The 27,001-nt window shown below is 41.6% G+C and overlaps 6 protein-coding genes across 9 annotated transcripts; 1 reads left to right on the top strand and 5 right to left on the bottom strand.

Moving 5' to 3' along the window:
- The first annotated feature begins 12 nt into the window (after nucleotides 1–12).
- On the top strand, nucleotides 13–1,148 carry LOC108603348 (dnaJ homolog subfamily C member 8). Its single transcript, XM_017992081.1, has 3 exons — nucleotides 13–158; nucleotides 307–627; nucleotides 685–1,148. The coding sequence occupies exons 1-3, from the start codon at nucleotides 90–92 to the stop codon at nucleotides 1,057–1,059; spliced, it is 765 nt and encodes a 254-aa protein (XP_017847570.1). The 5' UTR covers nucleotides 13–89; the 3' UTR covers nucleotides 1,060–1,148.
- Nucleotides 1,149–1,167: 19 nt separating this feature from the next.
- Nucleotides 1,168–4,989, bottom strand: LOC108603345 (helicase SKI2W). Its single transcript, XM_017992076.2, has 3 exons — nucleotides 2,608–4,989; nucleotides 1,470–2,537; nucleotides 1,168–1,410 (listed from the first exon to the last, which is right to left on the bottom strand). Exons 1-3 carry the CDS (start codon nucleotides 4,936–4,938, stop codon nucleotides 1,207–1,209), a joined length of 3,603 nt encoding a protein of 1,200 aa, XP_017847565.2. The 5' UTR covers nucleotides 4,939–4,989; the 3' UTR covers nucleotides 1,168–1,206.
- A 439-nt stretch (nucleotides 4,990–5,428) lies between these two features.
- On the bottom strand, nucleotides 5,429–6,486 carry LOC108603344 (uncharacterized protein C11D3.03c). The gene is made up of 2 exons (XM_017992075.2): nucleotides 6,224–6,486; nucleotides 5,429–6,161 (listed from the first exon to the last, which is right to left on the bottom strand). The coding sequence occupies exons 1-2, from the start codon at nucleotides 6,347–6,349 to the stop codon at nucleotides 5,478–5,480; spliced, it is 810 nt and encodes a 269-aa protein (XP_017847564.2). The 5' UTR covers nucleotides 6,350–6,486; the 3' UTR covers nucleotides 5,429–5,477.
- A 355-nt stretch (nucleotides 6,487–6,841) lies between these two features.
- Nucleotides 6,842–13,982, bottom strand: LOC108604077 (nuclear pore complex protein Nup98-Nup96). The gene is made up of 9 exons (XM_017993347.2): nucleotides 13,524–13,982; nucleotides 10,884–13,457; nucleotides 9,974–10,459; nucleotides 9,749–9,919; nucleotides 9,533–9,687; nucleotides 9,189–9,474; nucleotides 8,106–9,111; nucleotides 7,632–8,041; nucleotides 6,842–7,548 (listed from the first exon to the last, which is right to left on the bottom strand). The coding sequence occupies exons 1-9, from the start codon at nucleotides 13,801–13,803 to the stop codon at nucleotides 7,082–7,084; spliced, it is 5,835 nt and encodes a 1,944-aa protein (XP_017848836.2). The 5' UTR covers nucleotides 13,804–13,982; the 3' UTR covers nucleotides 6,842–7,081.
- An 882-nt stretch (nucleotides 13,983–14,864) lies between these two features.
- LOC108604517 (facilitated trehalose transporter Tret1) lies at nucleotides 14,865–19,047 on the bottom strand. 3 transcript variants are annotated; one of them, XM_017994021.1, is made up of 4 exons: nucleotides 18,922–19,047; nucleotides 16,462–16,622; nucleotides 15,988–16,401; nucleotides 14,865–15,924 (listed from the first exon to the last, which is right to left on the bottom strand). In XM_017994021.1, the coding sequence occupies exons 2-4, from the start codon at nucleotides 16,589–16,591 to the stop codon at nucleotides 15,008–15,010; spliced, it is 1,461 nt and encodes a 486-aa protein (XP_017849510.1). In that variant the 5' UTR covers nucleotides 16,592–16,622; nucleotides 18,922–19,047; the 3' UTR covers nucleotides 14,865–15,007. The 3 variants fall into 3 exon arrangements, with proteins under 3 accessions (XP_017849510.1, XP_017849511.1, XP_017849512.1); XM_017994022.1 differs by lacking the exon at nucleotides 18,922–19,047 and adding an exon at nucleotides 18,527–18,629; XM_017994023.1 differs by lacking the exon at nucleotides 18,922–19,047 and adding an exon at nucleotides 17,143–17,213.
- A 1,338-nt stretch (nucleotides 19,048–20,385) lies between these two features.
- On the bottom strand, nucleotides 20,386–26,640 carry LOC108603040 (facilitated trehalose transporter Tret1-2 homolog). 2 transcript variants are annotated; one of them, XM_017991459.2, is made up of 6 exons: nucleotides 26,507–26,640; nucleotides 22,732–22,846; nucleotides 22,510–22,671; nucleotides 21,866–22,051; nucleotides 21,565–21,809; nucleotides 20,386–21,499 (listed from the first exon to the last, which is right to left on the bottom strand). In XM_017991459.2, exons 1-6 carry the CDS (start codon nucleotides 26,531–26,533, stop codon nucleotides 20,729–20,731), a joined length of 1,506 nt encoding a protein of 501 aa, XP_017846948.1. In that variant the 5' UTR covers nucleotides 26,534–26,640; the 3' UTR covers nucleotides 20,386–20,728. The 2 variants fall into 2 exon arrangements, with proteins under 2 accessions (XP_017846948.1, XP_017846947.1); XM_017991458.2 differs by lacking the exon at nucleotides 26,507–26,640 and adding an exon at nucleotides 23,118–23,281.
- Nucleotides 26,641–27,001: the final 361 nt, after the last annotated feature.

Raw genomic sequence — 27,001 nt, 5'->3', positions numbered from 1 at the left:
ACTGTGCGCAACTTAACAACACTGCAAAAAAGTATATGTTTCGTTTTTCTTGTCGACAATAATAATAATATTATAAAAACAAAGTGAAAATGTCATCTTCATTATCAAAAGACCAAGCCAGCACCTCAAAGGAATCATTCGATGATTTCTACACTGAAGTAAGTTATGTGTTTGTAATAGTTCCGTCATTGCCAATGTCAGAAATAAAGACGGCAGTGGCAGGAGACGGGTGGTACTCATTCAGAATCTAAAAAAAATATACTTTATTGTAAATATAAATAAACATATTTGTGCCTATATTCGCAGGTGAAAGAAATTGAAAAACGCGATTCAGTACTAACTCCTACTCAACAAATTGATCGTTTACTTCGTCCAGGTTCCACATACTTCAATCTTAATCCTTTTGAGGTGCTGCAGATTGAGCCCGACGTCGAGGTGGCCGACATAAAAAAACGCTATCGCACGCTGTCCATACTAGTGCATCCGGACAAAAATCCCGACAACCAAGAACGCGCTCAAAATGCATTCGACATAGTTGCACGATCCTGGAAAATATTGGAAAATGATCTGACGCGCAAGAAATGTCTGGACGTATATGAAGAAGCCAAGGGACGCACAGATCACATGGTATATTAGCCCTTATGTTATACTTCCTTTTCTTTATTTAACCTTATTGATTTTCAGATTGCCGAAAAACGTAAAAAGCTTAAAAAGGAGGGAAGACCCATGGAACCAATACTAGAGGATGATCCAGCGAAATACAAACATGCAATTTATGTTATGGTCATGAAACTTTTTGCTGATATGGAGCGGCGACGACAAAAGCTCGATCAGCGTGATCAGGAGGAACGCAAACGAAAGCGCGAAACTGAAATTGAAGAAGAGGAACGCATAAAAGCGGATCGCGAATGGCAACAAAACTTTGAAGAATCTCGTCAGAGCCGTGTCAACAGTTGGCATGACTTCCAGTCTGGCGCAAGCAAATCAAAGAAAACAAAGAAACAAAAGCACATGACTGGCATGATGGTGCCTCCAAAATTTAAGCCTGAGACGCGATGAAATGTGCGACCTACGTTCAAGTCTACAACGTTATCCTAAACTTACATATTTTTTTACACTTTTTTCTATAAGTATGCTTTGAAATTTAATTCAATATATTAATTGTAGTTGTTAAGCAACAGAATATGTAATTTTTATTGAACATTTTTACAGTTCAGTATACAAACTGGCTGTGAATACAATATCACGCTTAATGGCCGTGGATGCCTCTTCCATCTTTGACTGCAGTCCAGGATTGCCAATGCGTATTGCTGCTGTTTTCACATCACGTAATGTCTCATCTAACTGCTGTATGCAACGCACAATAATCCCCTCCTGTACTTCGGTAAGCTTCATGATTTCGGCAAAGGGCTGTAAATAAAGCGTAATGTGAAACGCTTTAAAGTTAAAAAGCAAAAGCTAGCACTGACCTTGTTTTTGGCCCACTCATAGACAACCTCGAGCAAGCCAAAGTTAAGATTACTTTCTGCCTCAATGGCTGCCTGACAGCGTTGCTCCTCCGCTAGTATGGTGTCGTTGATTTGCTCAAATGCAGCCACACACTCCTTGAGCGGCTCAGGTATGGTAGGCTGCCCCTGAATCTTTGCCTGAAACACCAGCCCTGACAACAGCGCTGCTATCTCAGCTGGCTCTAGATCGTTGAACATGTTGCAGAGTATAAGTTCGGTGATGAGCAATTCGTTTTGGCCCATTTCGCAGGCCACCTTGCCCTTGAGCGTGACCTCATTGAGCTCATCAATATAGTTCAAGGCGCGTAATACTTGCAGCTTGTTGCAGTAGTCTGGATATAACGTTAGATTCTTGGCTGAGTTCTTAAAGCGCAGCTCTTCAATGTGTATCTCCAACATGCGACGCTCGTACACCTTAGCAAACTCCTGTTCAAAGCCCGCAATATTTGTATGCGGCAACACGCTGCCCACTTGGCGTCCGAGATGATCCACGTAGTTAATCATGGCAACTTCACTCTCTGCATTTACATTTATCTCCTTAGACATGTTGATGAACTTAATGCTTTCTGGATTGGCATTGTATGCCTCATTGAGTTGATAGAGCTCAGTGACAATTTTAACCACACTGGCACCTGGCGGTGTATCTTTGAACCGCTCTATCTGACGCTGCTCCCAATTTCGTATGATAACATCCGCATCTACCTTTATAGTGGACTTGGTTATATTTACAATTTCTGTGGCTTTTATGTCCAGAATCGTATGTCCATTTATGCCCTCGGGATGGAAAAATTTATGCTGCGGTGTCAGCGAAAGTATTTTATAGTAAAGATCACCACGATTCGGCTGCTCACTATCGGTGCTCTTAAACTGATGATCCAGCACCAATACCTTGAACACGGTATCCTTGCCCGGCACTGACTTGACATTAAGCAATATGGCCAGCTTATTATAGTGCTTGTTTTGGGTAATGACAATCACACGCCCAATTTTTAATTCCTTTTGGATCTTTGCCTGTGTGGCGATAAATTTCTGAAAAAGACAACGTTATTGCTGAGCTGCTCTCTAGTTAAATGATATTCTCAATACACAGAGTACATACCATTATCCGATGCTTCTCTTTCCAGTACTCCACGGATTTGTCGTAAAAATAGATAAGCGGCTCCAGATGCTCGCCCAGCGTAGGCAGTGTCGCAAACTTGGCTTCAGCCAGTTGCAGTAGCTTTTGCTGAGTGGGCAGCTGTAGTTTCTGATTAAACTCTTTAAAGCTGAACTGCATAATGTCCTCCACTTTTATGCTCTCAATGCGCAGACACGTAAGGATTACCGCATAACGTAATATAAACTGCGATTGCAGTTTCTCAGGCAGGCCCAGCAGCATGGGGCGTAACTCCATTGCCGGGGGAACGGTGGCTTTGCAAAGCAAAATAACGGTGCCGTTCTCATCATGACCACGACGACCAGCACGTCCAGCCATTTGAATGTATTCGCCTGGCTTGAGGTTACGCATCTCCAAGCCATCAAATTTCTTGTGAGAGTCAAAGATAACCGTTCGGGCGGGCATGTTAACGCCCATGGCAAAGGTTTCTGTCGCAAAGAGCAGTTTAACGAGACCATTCTGGAACAGCATCTCCACAATTTCCTTGAGTATGGGTAATATACCGCTGTGATGTACTCCAATGCCACGCTCCAACGCATCCTTGAGCACCAGCACTTGTGGTATGCTGCGATCCGGTGGTTTTAGCTTGGCCAGACACTGCAAAAAGAACTTTTGCACAGCGCCCTTCTCTACGGCCGTATTGAGATCGACAGACTGCAGTGCGGCCACATTGGCATCGCAGCGGTTACGGGAGAGCGTGAATGCCACTACAGGCATCTTGTTATTTCGCTTGAGAAAGTCGATGAGTCCAATCCAGGTGGACTGATCCTGCTTGCTACCCACATAGTTTTTGGGACCACCCGGCTTGGCCTTGCCTTGCATCTCCTTCTTACGCTCTACTGCCTTTTCATAGTTTCCTTGTAGAAACTTGCCTTGGGCATCTACCAGCAAAAATATATCGTCACGACTCTTGCCACCGGCACCTGTGTAGAGGTAGTGCATTAACGGGACAGGGCGCTTAAGCGTGCTTATAACATACACTTTACGCTTCTTAGTGCTGCCCACCCAGTCGGCAAGTTCCATGGTGTTGGGGACGGTGGCACTTAACATGATGATGTTCACATGATCGGGCAGTAATATAATGACCTCTTCCCATACATGTCCACGCTCTGGATTGTTTATATAGTGAACTTCGTCAAAAATTACGTACTCCAGATCACGTGTAATGTCACTGCCACAGTAAAGCATAGAGCGCAAAATCTCTGTGGTCATAATTAAGCAGGAGGCGGTAGGTTCAATTTGCAAATCTCCTGTAATCAAGCCGACATCCTTAAAAGTCTTGCGAAAGTCACGATACTTTTGATTAGACAACGCCTTAATTGGCGATGTGTAAATAGTGCGCGTCAAATCCCGCTTGGACAGCGCTATGGCGTACTCGGCAACAACAGTTTTGCCAGCTGATGTGTGAGCGGCGACGAAGACATACTGCCTTTGTTCCAGCTTGAGTATTGCCTGCTTCTGGAAGACGTCAAGTTCGAAGGGGAATTCCATAGCGGGACAGGGTATCTGTTCCTTAAAGTTTGATATAGGCTGGCTAATATCCACCATTTCGGCCCAGTCGCTGTTAAAGGTGTTTGTGCTGTTGGATATATTTAACACATCAGGTTTGAGATCAGAATTCATTATCTCATCATCAACGTCTTTGAACTCTGCCGGAAATTTCAGGTCTCGTTGTGGTACATGTGTATCCGTTGTTTCAGCTTCGCTACGTGTCATTTGCAGCCATTGCTGTACATCCAAGTCCTGCTCCAAGTTCTCTAGCAAATTCACATTGTTTGTAGCTGATGTTGGCTCAGGCGTTCGTTCCTCAAGCTTTGTTTTGTCCAACGCAAAGTCATGCCCACTTGCAAAGCCCGGCGGAATCGTTAGCAACTTATCGCCCAACTCAAAGTTATCAACATTCATTTTGGCCATTTCCAGCGACTGTCCACTAGTGTCGGCATCAAAGCCACCAGGCCAGAAAGGAAAGTTCATCGGTGAACCACGTGTTATCTCCTCCAAAAGGCCGGGCTCTCGTTGCATGGACATCGAGTTATTGGCATTGGCACCCACGTCTTCTATGTCCACCTCAATAAACTCGAGTATTTCGCCGGTCACGAAGTCTCTACGTGGTATCAGCTTTGTGCTGCCAGGGCACTTGGGAATGTGCAACAGGCGTAGCTCATCAAATTTACGTGGCAGCACATCTGGTAACGGATCATGTATTGATATGTCTGGATTTTGTATATAGCTCGTAAGTTTCTCATGGTTGTCTTCGCCGCGTATGTTATTCATTTTGCATTGCTGTTGCTTTAATGTTTACAAAGCTTACAGTATGCCACCAGGGCTGACGACAATTGTGAATATAATTTCGATAGCATATTATCATTTATCGATTGGCACGAAGAACCTTTGCCCTGTAGAAGACCCTATACTAATGTTGAAATGTTTTTATGTAAACAGTTATTTACATTTTTCGAAACACTTTCACTTTTAAAGCGGGACAGTTCTCGGCGTGGACCTCTGCGTCCACTGGTACTTAGCTAGCAACGCATTGCTTACCAAATATAATAATGGAGGTGTATCATCACAACGTGTACAATTACATCATCCAATACACCGCGATCATTATATGTACATGCTACCTATTTTAAATCTTTAAGTCTGCCACATGTAATGTGTCCTCTAAAAAGAGTAGAACCGCTCTCGTTCTCCAAATTCCAGAAATTGACATCGCCCACAACTGACAGAGACCACCCATTTGTAAATCATAAGCCCTTTGGAATTTATTTTCAGCCAATGTTACCGTGTTTTTGTTTAATTATTTGAGTTGATTACTTTTTGCGAAACACTTCCACTTTTAGTGGGTGACAATTCTCGTCGGGAACCTCAGCACCCACTGGAATGGAGACATCGCCCTGCGGGCAAGCGCTTAGACCCACCAATAAATTCATATCCGCAATAAATTCAATAAAATCACCCTTCTTCGCTGGACTAGGCTTACAGAAATATTGCTGTGTGTCCTTGGTGAAGCCAGTGCACATGAATATATTCCATACATCATGCACATCCTGTTCGGTCATGCCACGCTCCTCCACAACAGCTTTTACTAATGAACTGTGGCAGCTACCGACACGGTGCTTCCCAGTTATAAGCTTGTAAGTGTAATCATCACAACGTGTGCCAATTACATCATGTAGTGCACCTCCATCATCATCTATACCATAGTCGGCCATTGTATCAAACACAAAAGTGGCCATGGGACGCAGATACGGCAAGCAGCTCCACAGTCTATCATAAACCTTTAAGTGTGCCGCATGCAGTTGGCGCGTTTTGCCCGAGTAGAACCGCTCTTGAGTGTTCTCTAAATTCCAGAAATTGACATCGCCCACCTGTGAGCCCTCATGGACAGTGATGCGACAAAGATCACCCTTTTGCATGGTCCAGGTGCGTGCTTCCCGCTTGGGAACTATCAAAGTCTGAAGCACATCTCCAGTCAATGCGTCGTAACGCTTACCCTAGATAATCAAAGTATTAAAAATTATCAATTGCTTTATCGTTGGCCTACTTATTTCCATACATCGTACTCCTCTTTGGAAACAACCGATGCCTCAGGTTTATCATAGCAAATAATGGGATCGTGCTTAGCGTACTCGCGTGGCTTCTGTCCACGCCCACACCAGGAAGCAGGACTGGGATTGGCCATGTTATTAGCTTAGCTGATTAAGTTTATGATGCAAATGATGAAATTGTCTAAGCAATTCACGTAATGTTTAATACACGGTTTCAAACAACACTCTCGTCGCGATCGTTCACAGAATTGATCAGAGCAGCTCTTTAAGCTAGTATATATATACATCGGAAAATAACTGTGGGTGATAAGAGCTTTTAACTCTTGGTGTTAAGAGCTTTATGTTGCGTTATCTTAATGAGCTTCCATAGCAGAGTCGCATTGTTGAAGCTAAGCCACGAAACTCGATTTGTTGGTTCGTGTATAGACTTCACGAATATGTAAATTTCTTCCTCTATCAATTCACGATTATAGTTTTCAACAGATTTGTTTAAAATTAAAGAAACAGGACAATTTTAATGGAATTTTATGGAAATGTATTTTTTAATTAATTAAACATTGTAAAAGTAATTCAATTTATATAATTAATCAAAAGCGAAAACAATAAAATTAAATTATCCAACAGCATTTAACAAGTTTTTTAACTTTCCCAGCGTGCTAATAAAACATTCGTGATTTAATTGACTTATTTTTCATCGTTTAAGTTGAATGTTCTGAACAAAACTGTAATTTATTTTTTTCGCGTGCATAAGATTAACAAATATTAATGCCTTTAAGAGTGCGAAAGGTTGTTGCATTTACATAAATTCAAAATACATAAGCTAAATTAAATGTTTAGTTAAATTATAATCTTAACAATCTATCACTTTATTTACTTAAAATCCTATTGAACGGCGCCAGATTGTCAATCTGGATTAGGAGCTCATCGAGCATTTTGCCCAGTTCTCTAGTAGAGAACTCCTGGGGCATGGGTAAGCGCTTCATAGCCAATTTTAAAACAGAGCTGGGTTCAAATTCTGATGAGACAATGCACATGCCGTGCACCAGACAGCTGAGGCTCTTAGAAATCTCGCTTTGGCATAGACGATGCTTCGCTGTTGGGCAAGGCAACAGGCTAATACGTGAGCAGAGTTCGCTTAGTTGCGGCTTCAGATTCTCCCAACGCGCATGTATATCTGTTAAGCTGTTTACATTGTGAATGTTCTTAAACTTCCCGCTGATGTCTATATAGTCAAGGAATATCTGGCCCTGGTTTGTCCAATTGGGCACCTTTACGCATCCATCGTCCGAGCACTCAAACTGACTCAGCAAGCTATACAAATAATCCAAATTGTCTGCAAGCAATTATGACAATTAGCATATATAGCAATTAATTTAACAATATCTCATAAATTAATAGGTCCAGCTGTTAACTTACTGTTAATAATGGCATCGGGCGCAATATACTGAAAGATAATCTCATGTGCCACGACCCAGTGCTTAGCCCTTAGTAGATACTTCGCTTGCAGATGACGATGACCCAGGGCACCAGCTCGCAATGCTTTGGCATAGTCCAACCACGACTCGGGTATCCCCAGCTGTTCAATGACAAACTGTTCCTCTTTACTGAGATCCGCTTTGGGCGATACGCTAACACAACGCTGTAATGTTTGCTGAACAGCGCGTTCACGCTGATTGCGATCCTTAATGTGCAGCTGCACAAAGATGGCCCAATGCCACAAGCTATCGTTCTCCAGCTGGCTGGCAAAGTCTACATGCAGTTTTGCTTCCGCCAGCTCACTGCAGTGGCCATAACCCAACGCCTCCAATGCCTGTAGCAACAGCCAGCTTAATAGATAGAATTCCAAATTGATTAACATGATCGCTTGGAATAAAAATTTGTTGCATTTACCTTAGGCGAAAGTCCATTGGATCGTCGGTGTGTGTAATCGGGTTCAAAGTCTGCTCCAAAGAGTGCACGCGTTTCGAGTAGAGCTGCAGCAGATGATAGCGTAAGTCATAGACCTCAGTCTGGCTGCTGTAGGGCGCTTGTTTGTAGCTTGGCTTTGGTGGGACGGCATAGCATTCATCAGCTTGGAAATACTTATCATACGCCAGCACAGCATCGGTTATGCTGGAGGTGGGCGCGGTAAAGTACCAAAGCTGCAGAGCCAAAGTGGTTAGCCAATTTTCGTCCTCCAGCAGATTTATGGGACCCTGAGAGGACTTCATGAGCGGCACACCAGCTGCCAACATGAACATCTTGAGACGTTCCAGCTGTATGTGTTTATCAGATTTATTTTGTTGCCAGGCAAAGAGCTGGTCCTCGAGCAGGGTGCGTACTACAGCGCCGGATCCTAGCTGCGCCAGTATCAAGGCCAAGTTAGCATCATCATACTTAAAGGCCAGTTCACAGGCTTCAGTTACGCGATGGCAGCTCAACAGATCTAGCATGTGACTAAGATAGCTGTTGGTATTGATCTTCTTTGTCAGCAGCTCTTTGCTGACTAGAGTGTTCTCTAGCCACTCCGACAGCAGATTGCGCCGACACATGACCACAAAGTGAGAATCGCTATCACGATCTACTATCTCGTCGTGCTCGCCCCACAGCGCAAACATAAGCGACCACACAGAGACTGAATAGCTGGCCATCATGCCGGTGCTGGTCTGCCTTACAGCCTCTGCGAGATGTTTGGCCACCAGCTGAGTGCCGTCACCCGCATGCAGCCAAGGACACTCGCTGCCCTCGACTTTTATCGACTCGCAGCCGCTAAGATGCACCTCCAAATGCGGCACAATGCTCTCGTGAAAATTAGCATAAGCATTAACAGCATTTAATTGCATTAGCTGCAGTCGCTGAGGTGAAAAATCATTTTCGGCACGCGGCTTAAATACCAGTGCGGTTGACGCTCCAGTGCCTGAACGAAGGAGCAATCGAAAATTTATAAAAGTTAATAAATCTGTCAAATACTATTATCTTTTGTAGTATACGCACCTTCATGCAGAGTGCGCAAGTTGTTCAATGTGTTGGGCACAATAATCGTGTTCCGTGGCCCAAAGTTTAGTTTGAAGCCACGGCTTTTGTAGAAACCTAGATCAGCCATCCAACGGTCGGATAGACTATGTGCAATTGAGCGCATCAAGGGCACGGTTGCAGCAAAAACTTTAAGCGTTGCTACCTTGGGTTTGACAATAAAATTCATGGCCTTGTGGCCATCCACAGCCAAGACTTGGGTGGTTTTTTCAGACGGCTTGACTGTCTCCTCAGCCAACGATGAAGTCTGAAAAAGTAAAGAAATGTGTTAACATGAAGAGGATGGATGGGACTTGTTTAGTTACCTCGGATTGCAGTTCCCGTAGAATGCTGTTTACGGATGCCGATGAGGATCGGGGTCGTACGTACTCACTGGAGGTTTCTGACGCGCCAAGATCCTTCCATAAGTTGGGATCCTGATTAAACAAGGGCATTTGTTGTGGCATTACAGGCCGTGGGTCTGTGAATAAAACGCTTTGAGTTATAAATTGAAAGTCATTACGAGCCAATCTCACACGCACCGAACCCATCATCTCTATCATTGTCTTCCACAAAAAAGGATGATTTCATCAATTGTAATTTATGCGGCTCATTGCCCACAACTTCGCGGGCTAACGCAGCTGTGGGACTTGTCACAGTGCGTGGTGCATCAAACATAGAAAAGTCTGTGCCACTGCCAGCTTGAAAGAAGCCTGAAATGAAAAAGGTCAATACTAAAATCAAATAATAAGCCATTGACTACATACGTGTCTTGTCCATTAACATATACTCTGTCGAGTTGTCCATAGCCCTATTGCTTGCCTTGGCATCCATACTGCGGAGTGAGTCCTCGTGCGTCTTGGGCGCTTGACGTTGTGCTGTCAAGAACATTTTGTCGGCTGCATTAGTCGGCAATATTTTGGCTTTCTTTGGATCGGCGGGCAGGTTGTCATCGTCCTCATCGCTGTCGTTCAAACCATATTTGGAAAAGTGCTTGACGCGAAACACCCAGCTACCAGTTTCCGGTCTGTATTCAATGAAGCGGGTCTCGTTCTTGTCGCAAACTCGTCGTAGTTTGCCTTCCCAGTCCATTTCGAGGAGACGCTGAGCATCCTTAATGGCCTCATGCTTGGTCTTATCCAAGGGCCAAACCTGGTCTAAAGTCACTTGCGCCTCACGGTTCAAGCCGCTGCCAATAGGTGGCTTGTTATCGTCGTCCGGATAAATAATAACCTCCTTGTTACGAAAATGCACTGTAAATTATAAATAGATAAAAATGTATATGTACTTGTAGGAGATAGAGAAAGTAAGCTTATACATATAAAATTTATGATATTATTTTGTGAATTAAATGTCAGAAAGTACAAAATTGCTAAGTCACCTAAGTGACAACGTAGTAGGCGAAGAGCAAAGCCTACTGAGTGTGGCGCACATGTATTAATGACAGGAGCGAAGAATAGAGAAATATGAAAGAGAAATGACACTAACAGATGACGACAATGAGAGTTGGACTGTCATTAATAAAAATCAGTGACAAAGAGTTTGTTGAAGTGTGCGGATCGGTTAACCTCTAATTTACTTTGTTGCGTCTAGCATAATAATTCGTAAATAAAATGGCTGATGAGCAAGTAAGCAAATCTACTACATACATTTACTACAATAAATTTGTTCACTTACCAATCTCGTCAAGCTTGAGGCCAGCCACATCCATTTGTTTTCCATAATAAACATTGCCATATCCCTGACGGCCAATGGTGAAATCTGGCACCACGCAAGAACCGTCTTCGGCCAAATAGGACTTAAGATCGTCCATAGATGGTATGGTATAATAGCCTACACGACGCAGCACAATACCCGTTGGATGTGGTTCGCTCTCAGTGTCGTCGTCAGCCTCGGCAGCTGCATTTGCGGTGCTTGCATTAGCTGGCTCAATAGCCAGGTGCGCATCTTGATCTTGTGAACGATTAGAGAGTGTGCTCTCATTGGCAGGCTCTGAGGCAAACGTATCACGTCTGGCAATAACGCTGCCCTGATCCTCAAATGGATTCTCTGGTATTGTGGAGACGGAGAGACGCGCTGGCGCACCTGTTCTGTAGGTCTCAATCGCCTTGCGTGGCACTAGCTCAGTGAGTGTGCTGTTTAGAGGCGAGGATGCCTGATCTATGCCAGATTGGAGATTATGCTGACGCACCTTGGCCAAATTGTTGGGATGCAGCCACGATTCACGTCGACTGCTATCAACATCAGCACGGGCATTGGAGCTGCTCACAATGGGTGAGCCGCTGGTCGCAGGTTCGTTGGGTATAGCGCCAGTAAAGGATTCACGCCCAAGTCGCGCAGCACTCGTCTGTCCCGTTAGATTAGTGGAGCCATTAATGGACTCGCCACTTATCTTCGGCTTTATAACCAGACGCTTAGCGTTTGGCTTTAGATTGAAGCCCTCAACGCTGGCATCGAGCTCCTCAAGACCATCAAACATGGCCTTGCGGTTTTTGGAGTTACCCAGCGCCTTAACACGGACACCCACAGGACTAACCTTGTTGTTTACCTTAAACTGATTACTGTTCATTTCGAGAACCGCTTGCTGCGCAGCTGGATTTGTGGCTCGTGTGGCATCTACATTCTCATTACGTTTTAAATCCTTGAAAATGGGCGAGTCTCCATATGGCGATGTAACCTTGGATAGTATTTGCTGATGTATGGGCACCACAGTTTGCCCTTGGGTAGGTGTGGCAGTTAAGCCCATGCCGCCCAGCGCATTATGACCGCCGCCTAGACTGCCAAAGCCAGCACCCAGCGTAGACGTGCCTGTGCCAAAGGCGCCGGCGGTAGTGCTACCACCAAAGAGTCCTCCACCAATAGTAGTGCCAGCACCTCCGCCAAGCGTTGTAGCGCCGCCACCACCAAAAAGACCACCACCAGGCTTAGCCGCATTACTAAAAATGGAGCCGCCTGTATTGCCAGTATTAAAGTTAAGCGGCGCCGAACTCGGAGCGCCAAAGCCGCCGAAAGCCGATGTAGGTGGCTTATTAAGATTGGAATTGAAGAGACCGCCAGTGCCTGGGTTGGTGTTGGTCATGCTGAAGTTTCCAAAGCCCGTGTTAGCTGTGGAGGCGGCACCAAAGGCGGGCGTGGCACCAAAGTTAGTGGCAGCCACGGGCTTGGCGCCAAACAAACCGCCCGCTGTGCTTGTAGCCGGCGCTCCAAAGCCACCGAATCCAGTATTTGGCTGAGAAACGGCAGCTCCTAAGCCAAAGGCAGGCTTGTTGGGATCTGTAGCATTTGTTTGGCCAAACAGTGACGTTTGTTGTTGAGGAGCAGCTGCCGTGCTGCCAAAGCCGCCAAATCCAGTGTTGGTTTGTCCAAAAGCGGGCGCAGCACTTGTAGCAGGCTGTCCAAACAGACCGCCGCCAGGCTGTCCAAAGCCCACAGGTTTCGCCCCAAACGGATTTGAAGCGTCATTAGTAGGCGCGCCAAAGGCACTTGTTGTTGTGGCTCCAAATGGCTTCTGCATAAAATTGTTTTGCTGTGCGGGTGCACCAAAAGCACTCCCAGTGGCAGGCTGTCCAAACGCGGAGGTTCCAAAGAGACTTTTGTTCTCAGCGGCGGCTTGTCCAAAAAGTCCCGCGCCGGGCTGTTGTGGCTGCGCTGGCGAACCGAAGAGGCCACCAGTTGCTGGCTGAGTGGCTGTGGCGGGACTGCCGAAACCGAATGCACCAGGTGCGCTGCCTGCCTGTGGACCCTTGCGATTGCTCACATAATCCTCTATACGCAGCTCTTCCAACGACTTTAGCTCGTACTCTTTCATCGCTGTAATGCAGTGATGCTTTGTGTTCACATTGTTAGGCTGTCCACCTTTCATGAGTGTATCCGTGCCAATTGTAGGCTGGTACTTAACCACAGACGTGCCTGCATTGACGCCACCTGCCACGCCCACAACACCAGTTGCGCCAACGGGCAGACTCTGCGGCTGACCAAAAGCCGATGCGGCGCCACTACCAAAAACACTTGTTGTAGTTGGTGCTGCCTGACCAAAGGCTCCAAAACCTGCGCTACTGGTCACAGCGGCCTGCTGTCCAAACAATGAAGTAGTTGGTTGTGCAGTGGCTGTTTGGCCAAAGCCACTCATTCCCAGCGTGGTAGGTTTGGCAGCACCAAAAGCGCTTGTAGCGGGCTGCGCGAATAGATTTGTATTTGGTGCTGCTTGTGTTGTACCAAATATGTTTGAACTTTGCTGAGGCTGCGAAAAAGCTGCAAAAGAAAAAACGTTTAATTAGCAACAGAAAGTTTATGTATATGCACAGTTTCGTTTCTAACCTCCAAATGTGTTGGGCTGCGTTATTGAGGAGCCGAAAGCACTAGTGCCGGTCGTGCCGCCAAAGAGACCACCAGTAGGCTGGGTTGTGGGCGCAGTGTTACCAAACAACGAAGTCTGAGCAGCCGGTGCTCCAAATGCGCTGGTGCCACCGAAAGCAGGCGTCGCTGGTTTTCCAAACGCCGACTGGCCGAAGGGTGTTGCTGTTGGGGTGCTGCTAAATGATCCAAAACCGGTGGTGCCAGCACCAGCTCCAAACGTTGGTTTAGTGCCACCAAACATTTCGTTGTCTACTACAAACCGTGCAGTTTATACAAACATATACTTTTCGCAATTGTTAAGTGCCCTCACGCGGCTCTCACTGTCTCTCTAACAATTTGCAACTATTTCACAGTATTTCGTATGCACAACAACGCCGCCTGCCCGTAGAAAACACTTTCAGCAGCTTGTTGACCGAGGGAGTCAAAACAAAACGATTGCTATTGCTGTTTGTGCGTCAGATAATTTTATTAAGCGTTCGTAACAACAACTGCTTGCAACAAATTGCGCAAATATAGTAGAAATGGCGCCGACTCATAGGGTTGTCATAGCTATTTCAACATGTCGATATATCGATATATTTATATCGCTATATTCCAATATTATTTTCTTACGATATATATTTATTTAATTTATATTTTTTTCATTTTTAATGTTATATTATCTTTTAATATATTCTGAAACTTATGTTATATTATCTTTTAATATATATTGAAACTTACCATAAAATATGGAAATAGTATATTCATATTCTGCAGATGTATGTATGTATTTACATATGCATGTTACAGGGTACATTTACAACAATACAGGGTCCGATACGCGCAGTGTAACCAATATCAGACCGATCGTAAGGCCTGACGCCCGGCTATTAACTGTCGAGAATACTACACTGTATGGTATTGTATGGTATTAAAGTAAATTATAAAAAAAAATGCTATAATTTTAGCCTGACAACATTTGCTCTTGTTCAGTTGTTTTTTTTTTTGTTTTGTTCTGCTCTAAATTTGTATTACTTTTTGTATATATATAAATATATGTAAATGGATAAAATTTATTTAAAAATAAAATCGATTATAAAATTAATCATCTTTTGTGAAAACTAAATATTTCATAATTATATAAAGTAATGAAAAATTTACCCAATTGTTGTAGTACTATTAATTAACTTATGTTTTTTGTGTATTGCTAAGAGTGCAATTTCATAAACATATTATAAGTATTAATATTGCTCTCTTAGCAATAAACCTATGTTTAAATATTTTAAACTCACAATTTCAGAACGCGCACAATTTAAATTCTTTATAAATTCTTTGTTGGTTTTTATTATGATAACATAATAATGAATAACAAGTGTGGAATGTTCTTAAAATTAGGCAATAAAATACTTGCATATAGGACTTAAATAGTTAATAGGATTTGGCCAGCGTTATCACTAGGGGGGCCATCAGTTGCGCTTGCCATTAAGACGATCCTGAATCTGTTGCAGGCTTAGTCCTTTGGTCTCCATAACGACGAACAACACAAAGAAGAACGCCACCACGCAGAAGATAGCAAAGAGCCAGAAGGCATAGTAGGAGCCGAGCGCATCGAGCGCAGGATAATAGCGTGTAACCAGAAAGCCAAGGATCCAGCAGGTGCTGGCCACAACAGAGGAGGCGACCGACTTTATGTTCGCTGGAAACATCTCGCCCAGCACAGCCCAGGGTAAAGGACCGAAGCCCGTACAATAAACAATGTTATAGAGAATCAATGCAGGCACTGGCAGCCACATTACGCTGCTTATGTCACCGGCCACCAGTTTCATGTAAAAGAAAAAGCCAAGAGCAGCTAAGCCAATGGCCATTACGCTGGCTGACATGAGCAGCAACACCTTGCGGCCCAATCGGTCCACAACGATGGGCGTTAGACCAGAGGATGAGACTTGAACGCACCCAATAATGATGGTGGCAATGGCCGGATTCAAACCTGTGCCGGCACTTGCAAAGATCGATTGGCTATTGAACAGCACCACATTGATCCCGGAGAGCTGCTGGAAGCTGATGAGGCCGGCGCAAATTAATAAAGCCTTGCGATTGGCGGGATTTTTGATTAGATCCATCATAGTGCCTTTGCTGGCCATAGCCTCCTCCACGTTAGCCTGTATAATCGCCATCTCATCGTGTACACCCTCAGCGCTCTGGCCACGCAAAAACTGAAGCGCGCGCACAGCGTCTGTTTTGCGACCCTTACCGGCAAAATAGTAAGGACTCTCGGGCATAAAGAAGAACACAATATCGGAGATAATGGGCAGTACGATGCAGCACCACTGCAGTGCTTGATAGGAGACAAACGGTCCTATGGCGTAGACATATAAAATGCCAGCTGAGTAAAATAATTACTTATTATTAGTCAATGGAATAAAATGTGAAACTGCATGCTACTCACAAACAATGAACAGCTGCATAAGTGATCCTGTGGCGCCACGCACATTATCCGTGGCAATCTCACCCACATACATGGGCTGCACGGTCATGACAAAGCCCACGCCAAATCCTTGTATCAAGCGTGAAAGGTACAGTATCCAGACCTCGCTGGCCACCATGTTGAGCAGAAAGGCGAGCACAAAGAATACGCTGCTGGAGAGCAACACCCACTTCCGTCCAATGCGGTCGGCCAAAGGACCAGCTACAAATGGGGCTATCAGTGCGCCAATGGCTATCAATGAGGAAATCCAAGCATCTTCATCGTTTGTTATGGGTCTGTCCAGTGGTGAGTCGGAGATGTCATTGCTTTTGAGCTTGGGTCCAATGGGTGACGTCCAACCCAGACAGGTGCCCACAACAAAGGCTGACAAGTTGGCTACAGCAAAAGAAGATTATCATGCGACTTGGGTACATGAAAATTGTTCGAGCTACCTACCAGCAACTGCGGCCAAAAAAATGCGACTAGTTTTCACTGGCTCCATATTCCGCGACAGGCCTTCGCTAATCTGAAACGAACTTACTTCTGTGTAAGATTGTTGCTCTTGCTGGTCAGACACTCGTCTCATTGTTGGCACTTGGCTAGCTCACGTGTAGCAGCTGCAAAGAGTAAAAGGCACATTTGAAATTCAATTGCTTACAACATGCTTAATTGTGCGCAATAATTATACAATTAAGAAGCTATTCGCAAAGTTTAAGCAGGCACACACAGGATGCAAACAGCAAACAGCAGTAGTGTTTAAGATTGCGCATACGCCGCATTGTCTCCTTAATTTTAAATTTGCATGCATCATTTATAACTTTTCTTTCATTAAATTATTTATACTATTTAATTGTTAAATACGAGCAAAATTAATTTGTTTTATTAACGCGTTTTTTTACAGTGTATTGTGTAAACACAAATCTGAAAATAATGAGCACAAGCTTTTTTTATATGAACAGAGAGATATAAATAACAAAATTATTGTAATTGCGCGCTGGAAAAAGCTAATAAACAATTACTGTTAATTTTATGATTGCCCATTGTCGATTATTGTGTTTTAGTTTGACAAATATTTGTCATTTCCTATTTATTTATGTCGAACTTCACTTTGGATCTTAACACTTTTCACACGCTTACGTAAGTAAGTATTGCAGGCAAGCGTAGTATTTCAAGTAGAAATCGCTTTCTAGTATTGTTTTCTAAATATAAAACGTAGCGCTTGCCTTTGCACAGCAAGCTTAAATGCAATCGGGTAAGTCGCAACGCATGAATTTAAAGATTTTTGAACAGATTGTATAGGAATTTGAAGTAAATACAAAACGAAATCAATCAGGCTAACTTACAACGATTACATTATCTTATCAGAAAACCCCTCTCTGTTTCATGCATCTAGTACTTAATCATCGCTACGCTTAACTGTATTCTCTCGCTACGATGCAACAACAGTAAATTGGAATTGTCTTACAAATTTTTGTTGTTTTTGTGTGCATTTTGCACTTGAACTGCTTTTGCAGTGATAAGGCGGCGGCCTATACCCACCAATCTCAATTTGTTTGCCTGTACAACCCGCAATCCACTTCAGCTATTTTTTTGTCAGCTGCCTGTGGCAAGTACTTGTTGTAGTGGCATAACATAACTGCGTGGTAGCTACAGACTTCAAGTGAAATATGCCATGTGATTGTTTTCTTTGTCAATTTTCTATAGAACTGTTACTCAGGCATAGACGTCAGAGTTCATGTCATTTAGTCAATAACTAGGAATTGTTGCCATATGTTTGAGCACAAAACTAGCCGCAAATTAATAGCTTCAGTAGCCTTGTCGCATTGCCAGCCAGGCAATACACAAAGAACAATATTCTATTGGGAATTGAATTTATTCCTTTTCAAATATAAACTGCGTCCTTATGAACGACACAATATTTTAAAGCGGATCTCATATAAAAATTATTAATATGGCAAATTTAATAGACTATTTCTTACTGACCAGATTCAACGCACATATCTCAGCATTTTTTTTCGATGTGTGGAGCCATATGGAAGCTGACAGACTGTGTACAACAACAATCATCAAAGCATTGGGCTAAAGCCCATTAAAACATTTTATTGGATGTGCAAATTATTTGCACTTGCGTACGAATAAGTCCAACGAAACGGCATAACAGCTGCTAAGTGGCGATTAATAAGCAAGAGTGACTTAGTGACGTAAAAAAAGCTTCTTAATATTAGAATTGAGGTGTTAAATGGAGAAGGCTAAGCATGTTGACACATTGGCAAAGCGGACTTGCTTGGCAGTTTGTTAATTTGTAAACATTCTTTCGAACCCAAACCGCTTTGAGGCGCATTCGAGTAATCAAAAGAAAGTGTTATTGTTATTAATTTTTTTTTTTTTTTTGAATATCAAACCAGTTAAGCTGGCTGCCAAACAAGCTGAGCGCAACTTGATTTATAATTATGAATTTTTTGTGGAATTATTTGCTTAAAAATATTTTGATTGTATTGGGCCAAAAAATACTTATACTTACGAAAAAATAAAATAAATATCCCAAAAAGGATATATGTAAGCAAATAAATATTAATTAAGGCACTGCGTATCCTGCGAGTTCTGCAGAACAATTCAGTCTTGCTAGCAACGTTGGCAAATTAAAACTGTTATGAGCGCACAAATTAAAGACAGCACTTCTAATTGACTAACTAACTAGCTATTGACAATTTGTATGCTTTGAGATAATAGTACAAGTGGCTAAGTTTGCTAACATTGACTACGCGAATTATGAATTCTGCCCAAAGTAGCTCATTATATATAATCAACACTTGAATAATGTAAGCAGTGACAGCGTAAAATGAAAACAATTTAGTAACTACACCAGTCAGATGACACTAGATTGATTTAGTTACATTATTTAAATTGTGCACTCACCCATTTTGCCGAAATTAACAATTAACAATAGCAGAAAATAATAGTTGTATACACTGCGTATGCTTAATATGCGAAAAAAGAGTAGAGAAAATTATTTATTTTGAACTCTAAAGCTGCTGCGACCGTAGTTCAAACACGAATGCTGCCGTTGCGCGAATGTTTTGACGATTTTGTAGGCTTGCATAAAAAACACAATTTCAAGCTGAGATATATTCTGCCAGACAACGATTATATGCGCGACTATTATATCGCATTATATCGTTTAGCCTACACGAGCGTTGAACTGGGAGCTCCGCTCAACGCTCAGTGCGATTTTTATCAATGTGCCTTTTGTTGTAGTTTGATTCCCGCACAATTGAGCAAAAGTTCTCAAAGAGCGTTCATACTACATAAATAAGTAGTAAATAAAATTATCAACATTACATCCACTGCATAATAATAAACAAATCGCAATAACAGCAGCTGAATTTTAATTGCGTTAGTTCTGGGCTTAGTTCCGCCCAACAAAAATATTATGACGAAATTCTGATTGAAGGAAGTTAATTGAAATGCAAGTCAGCGACTTTTTAGTAACTGTCGCTACATTTAAGCGCGTACAAGTTTTAAGTATTGTTTATAGACGTGCGTGCGCTACTTAATTGAGAATGTTGTCGCTGTAAGCAATTAAATATTTATTGTGATGAATGGAGCAACAAATACGGCGTTCCCGGAATTTCGTGTAAATTTCAAATCAAGTTGTTGCACTCTGTATGCAATTCATTATGATATTTATTCAATTCTCATGCTGTATAAGCACTAAAAATTAAGCGAGTTGTCTGAGCTTTAGGAATTTTTGTTTTCTTTTAATGCGTTGCTCATTAATAATTTATTAAGATTTTAGTCAAATTTATCAATTTATTTGCCAAGCACTTCAATAATATTTGCCATACACAAATGTACAGCAAGTGTTGTTGCCACAAATGGACGAGCAGCCAGCTGTATGGCAACAACCTGTTACAGCATGTCAACAAACTGCAGCTCTGGTCGTCTGTGTATTGGATTGGGTTGGCGGGGGGCTTTTCCAAATGCTGCTTCCTGAATTTGTTGGCGACAAACGGCAACGTAATGTATTTAAATATTTGCATACGATAGTATGGCAATTGAAAAGCAATAGCAGTAACAACAACAACTTGTAGTTTACCTGGCATAGAATCAATTTGCGTTTTAGTTGCTGCCTGTGCGTCGATCTATCGCTCAATTGGCAACCTTGCCAAATGTCCGAAGGCCAAGTGCAGGGCCATGCAACGGGAAGCCATGTGATAACAACGGCGCCAGCTGTGGGCGTGGCCAATCGCGACAACTACGCTACAATTTGCTATGACAGGCAGTGCAGATAAGTTAAAGGGGCGTATACGCTGGACAGACGCCCAGGCCCAGCGCTGAGCAGTCACGGGTTATCAATGCGGGTCATGCAAACTATGTATGTTTGTAAATGTAATTTGCAACTGTCCAAGCCAGCGTTTTATTATCAGTTTATATAAATAAATATACGAGTATACAGCTACATATGTCTTTACAGCCGCCGCGCTTAATACATATTTTAACAAATACATAGAAAAATTCGCTAATCAAATCCTTTGACACACATATTAGATGTGCTTATCTGTGAAGAGTAACTTTGGCCATGGCGCACTTATAAACTAATTGAACTACAGTTATGGTTTTATCATTGAATTCTAAGTACAGCTAAACAGTATGATAAATGTTGCACAACGCGGCGTATGCGCAATATTGCTTCAGTATTGAAATTCTCCTTACAGCTAAACACTCAGCGACCACTTAGCCATGTTTGTATCTCCTGAGAGCTCTTGCCTTTGGTCTCCAGCACCGCGGCGGCCACATAAACGGTTGCCGTGGCCGTGCAGCTGGCGAAGAACCAGAATGTCATGTCCGAGCCCCATGTGGCCAGCATAGTGCCAAAGGATTTGGTTACCACAAATGTGCAAAACCAATTGGACATGACACTGAGACCAACAGCAGTGGCCTTGACATCCGACTGAAACAGCTCGCCCATCATGAGCCAAGGTATGGGTCCATAGCCCACGGAGAATGTGATGATGAACATTACCATGCAGAGCAACGGCAGCCAGCCAATGCTGGACACATCCTTGCCGCTATCCTTCAAGTGAAAGTAGGCGCCCAAAATTGCCAGGCAAATGGTCATCACTGTGCTGCTGAAGAGCAACAAGATCTTGCGTCCAGCACGCTCCACCAACACCGACGAAGTCAACGTCATGATCACCTGCACCACCCCCACAATAATGGAGCAAACTGAAGCGTCCAGTGTGCTGCCAGCCGACTTGAATATAGACTGCGTATAGAATATAACAGCGTTAATGCCCGAGAACTGCTGGAAGACCATCAAGAGTATGGAAATAATCAGAGCATTGCGAGAGTTGCGGCTGCTAAACAAATCCAGAAACGAGGCATTTGCACAGGCTTGATCCAGATCATTCTGTATAATCTGAATAGCACTGCGTGAATCGCAGTAGCGACCCCAAAGCCACTTGAGCGACAACGCAGCATCCGCACGGCGACCCTGCAAACATTATATGCTATTAGTTAATGTTCAATCAACTTTAAGCGGATTTGAGCTCCGCTCACCTTCTTAAGCAGATATACAGGCGTCTCGGGTAGAATCAACATGCCACCGAAGAGTGCAATGGGCACAAAGAGACAGAGCACGCTGAGAGTTTTCCAGCTGACAATGGAGCCAACAACGTAGACAAACAATATGCCCATGGTGAGCAGCAGTTGAAAGAGTGTGCCCAATGAGCCGCGTATGCTGGTCTCAGCAATCTCGGATATATACATGGGCGCCACCACGCAGAAGCTGCCCGTAGCTATGCCTGCAAAGAAAGCTGAACTTAGTCTTAAAATCTTTTGAAGATTACTAAGTGCTTGCCTATAAGAAAACGTCCAATGTACATCCAGCCCACAGAACCGCCAAAACTGATCGCCAACCAGGCCAAAATAAAAGGCACATCCATTATAAGCGCCGTATAGCGCCTACCAATAGCATCAGCTATGTAACCGGTGGGCAATGCGCCTAGAAACGCGCCTATGGCCAACAGCGAGCTTACCCAAGCCTCTAAAAAAAAGCAATTTAAAGAAATTAAAGTAAAGTATCAATAAAGTTATATTTATAAAGTACGTTATAAAAATTATATATTTTAATTTATTAATTTAATTTTGAATCTGCTATATTTTTAGTCCGCTGTACATAATTTTTCACTGCACATTTCATAATAATCAACAAGCTGTTATGATAATAAAAACCATTATTACATTTATAGTTATAGATAAAAATCAACAAGCAAGTTCAGGAGCTATTACGATGTCAATAGATAATGTTGATATGTTCATATCAATTATGGCATTGCTAATACACTTGTAATGCCAATGCAAGCAAACACTTCAGCTGCAAAGCTAGAGGTCATAAAAATCAAATACTTTTATGGGCTATAATTGCCCATTGCAATTGTTTAGTCAACTAACTCATAAATGTGCGAAAGAAAATACCATTAGAATTACTTTTGAATTACTTACGTTCGTCCACAGTTAGCTGCCATTTATTGTCCGACATTGCAGGCGCTGTGGCATTTCCCGTGCTGTTTGTGGCAATCGTTGCTGTAGCATTGGCGCTAATTTGTGGCAACACCGGACTAGTCCAGGCCAGGGCAGTGCCAGCAGCAACGGCACCCAAACAAACTGTAAGCAATTTGTATATTTACTTCATTCACTTTTTATTCGTTTAAGGTATTTTCTTACCTATAAGCGCAGCTATATACTGGCGTTTTTTTGAAGTCTTTACCACACCATCTTGAAGCGGATCGTAAAGCATGGGATTGCGTGAATTGTCATAATTGTCTTCCTGACTAACGGTCTGCAAGTTTTAAATATTTGAAATAATTTATTCACACATAATATTATTTATATACACAACAGCGACACGTGCCAATTTGTCTAAACGTTTTATGATAATCTCAGCAGCTATAATATTTTATGTATATCTCTTGAAACGAATATATAACTGCAATAAATATAAATATCTTTCTATGTATATGTGTGTGTGAATGTATTTTTAAAAAGTAGGCGTGTGTCTTTGTTTTTTTTTTTGTGTGCTTTCTTTTGGGGTGTATGCACCCAGACTTTACCTGCCACCAGCGGGCCATGGCGCGTACGACTTTGTCTGAATCCATTCGAAGGTTTCTGGTTCTAAGGAACTTTGCTTCCGGCTATGCCGTTATATAAGCACTAACACTAATCACACTAATGCGTACTTTTCTGTATTTTTAATTGTTGTTCATTAAAAACTTTATATGATTTATATATTTTTGCGCAAAAAATATATGTACATAAATATTTGTTGTTGTTTATATATATTGGAAATTATATTTTCCGCTAATTTCAGTTCAGGCGGTACAGCAAATGGTTTCGTCCGTGCGATCAACGCAGTTGGAGACGACTGTCTCGTCGACTCTTTCAGAAGCGATCTTGGGCTATTTGGGTTTTTGTTTTGGCTAGTGTTCTTTTAATACCCTCTAAGAGGTTATTTATATTTCTTGAATCAATTTGTGACATTTCAGTTTACAAAATTTTAATTTTATATATTTTCTGTTATATTTATATATAATTTGCTAAACTTTTTAAATACCTATTAGAAATTTCTTATCAAGCTGCAAATTTTTTTTAATTTTCATACAATGCACTATTTTTATTTCTGTTTTGGCTATGCGCTCTGTTGCCAGCAATTTACGCGCATTTTAATGCAAAAAACATTGTATTTTACGTCAGATGCTTAAGCACACTGCGAATTAAAATGAGTTGAAACTGCCAAGTGACGTTCTGAACAATTGCATTCTATAAATAAATGTCTGCCTTAAAGTTATTCAATAGCAAATGTTAACGAACTCTACAACTAATTATCTGTCGGTTATAAGCTAGTTCATAAGTAATGCATTTGTTGACAAATTATATCCACACGTAATTAGAGCTGGCAGTCTAAATTTAAAAAAATTAGTCTCTTATTTTTAATCTTTATTGTTAATAGGATGCACCTATTTGATTTTATATGTGGAAATAAGCATTATTGGGGCAGTCTTCAGACATTTCAACAAATTCACTATTGAGATGATTTTCTCATAAAATTTAATATAAGCAGTTGACAACTTTTATTAGCAGTTAATCATTTTAGAGCACATTTAATTATACAGACTATGCTATATTTTTTTTTCACTAAATCGAGCTTCAGAAGTTCGAATTTGTGGATGCATATGAAAATATTACGCATACGCCACCAAATGCTATCCAAGGAATGATGAATGCATTTATACACACTGCAGACTAATATTGCAATTAAAATGTTAAAAACAAAAGTGTCAAAACTATAAAAACAAGCAACATATTATATTTTGCTGAAATATTATTTCAGGTAGTTGTTATATATAACAAAATGTAGTATACTACTTATTATATAGAAATGCATATGACAAGCGATAAAAACATAGCTGGGAGACAATAAGGCGAGACAAAAATGCGAATCCTTTTCTGGATTGAATACAAGCGCTTTAAGTGTTATTTAAACGAAAATCTTAATTAAAAATTGTTTACGCATACGTATGTGTGTAATGTGTACGTTTGCACTTACGTACTACACACACGTAATTGCTGTTAATGGCGCCAAGTGCATTGCAAGCGACAAAGCAACCTGTCGCCGCGTGAGCTAAGTATAAGTTAAATAGTAGCAACAACAACAACCACTAAAAAGGGGTCAAAATGCAGAGAGCGGGAACGAACGAGATAGAAACGCAGAGCGCAGCGTTGAGCAAATGAAATAGAGCGTTAGCCAGAGACACACCCACCCACTCATTGAAAGAGGCGCATCACATGCTAATTAGTTGTTGTTGTTTACGTCGTTTTCTTTTCTCTGTTTACTTTTTTGCTATAATGCGTCCTCCACCTCAACCCCACTTTGTACCGCTTGAATGTCAAGTTCAATCGACAGCGTCGGCATCGGCAAAGCGTTGCCAACGATGCAGCTCGTGCGCTAGACACGAAGACAATATTCGTAAGTCGGAAATGCTATAGGGGTGTGTACGCAGGTAAAGTTGGCACTTATTCCGTATCAAATGCAATTTATACATTTGCATTCCTATTGGAGTCTCCTAGCACGTCAGGCTATAAAACGCATTAATTAAAATTTCTATTGCGTTAACGATTTGTGTACACAAAGGGTGCGCATAAAGACTGGCGAGCATATTTTAGTGCGATAGTGGGATAGTTGCATACCTTAGTTTGTTATTAACAAGGAGTGTAGATAATCGCCTTTACAAGCAGCCTGCATTGTGCGAATTTATTGGGGCAGCCTTCATATTGCAATAGACGGCTTTGTTTGTTTAAAAATTATAATTCAAAAGTCTGTTTACACTGCCTTTAGTCATAAATACTATATTTATTAATTAAACTGTTTACATGCATTTATTTTGAAAATCGACAATGCAAGCTTTGAGAATTAAATATATTATTTATTGCCTTGATTCTGCAAATTGCATATTGCAACGAAAATGTAAATATTATTGTTATTTTACAGATTGCTTGACAGCTAGCCCAGCACAAGATAAACATGTAAAACTTTGTACGTTGCTGGATTATAAATAATATAAGCGATAGGTTTTGGTGCAACAACAATTTAATATGCAAAAAGATAAAGCAAAGCTTATTTTTTATATATTGTCTGTATTCCATGATTTTACTTATTACTTGTACAGTCAGTCCGGACTTGTATTCAATCTGTGTATCTATTTTTATGTATTAATGTTATCAGCTTAAACAGTGGCTGCTGCATTTCTCATGTACTACACATGATTCATTAGCGCTTGTCCGCTTATCATTGAGTTAATCGACATATTAAGCACTTTGGAAGATCGTAACGTCATTTATAATGGTTTAGATTTCGGTTAGGTCGGTTAGTATACCATACATTTCTCACGTGAACCTTCGTGTCTTTGCTTAACATTGAATATGCTCATAAATTGAAAGATAAGATATTTTCGGGCGATTAGCGTATTAAGCAGCATATCACTAAAAAAATATTAGTAAAGGGTATTTTACATTTATGTTGCACTCACTATTTTAACTAAGTAAAATATTATCAATTTATTATATTGTACTATTTGTATATATGTTTTGAGTTTACTAATTGCATTATTTATAAAATAAGAACTTTACTTGAAAAAAGGTTACTACTGTTCCTTTAACTCTTTCAAAATCTATTAATAAGGTTATGTTTATGGTCTCTGATAGGGCGTTACAAGTGGGTTGTAAATCATAAATTCTATAAGCATACTACGAGCTTTGCTTAGCTACGCTTAGGGGGAAAAGATAAGACGTCTGGTACTATTCACACTGATCGTGAGATAAAAAGCATTTCATAAAACATAATTCATGATGTTTCATAATTTTTAAATACATTTTATAGATAATTTAGAAATTTACTTTTCAGACATGTATGAAATTATTGGTTAAATTATTTTCACTACCTTACCTTTTTACTTTCCTCAGTGGCGACCATTTCGTAATTGTTTTTGTAAAACTTATCTAATAAATATCAGACAAACTGTCTAATTTGGGTTCAAATGTTAGAAATGCTTGTGCATTTCCTGATTGTACAAATTTATTGTGTTTCTTAATATTTCAATTAGTTAGTTTCAGTTTTAAGTATCGAAACGTGTGGTTAGGCGCGTTGAGCGTCCGAGCTGAACTGAATTTCTCAAAGGAAACGCGCTTAACAGCAGAGCTAAACGAGAATGCAGCCAAAATCAACGCTGCGTCGACTGCGGCAACGCGTCGTCAATTGATATGAGTGGCGTACAAATATGTACATATATCGCAGCAGCTCTGCCGTCGTTAGCAGCGACATCTGCGTGGGCAGAATGCTACAATTTTTATTTGCATCGATATTGTGTGATCAACAGACTGGAGGAAGTAGGGGTAGCAGCCTTGGATAATGTTCAGATTGATTGAATGATGAGCCTGCTCT

Source organism: Drosophila busckii, chromosome 3R, assembly GCF_011750605.1.
Source record: "Drosophila busckii strain San Diego stock center, stock number 13000-0081.31 chromosome 3R, ASM1175060v1, whole genome shotgun sequence".
Lineage (NCBI taxonomy): Eukaryota > Metazoa > Arthropoda > Insecta > Diptera > Drosophilidae > Drosophila > Drosophila busckii.
The sequence above is the reverse complement of the archived record's forward strand: the minus strand, read 5'-3'. Positions and strand labels throughout refer to the sequence as shown.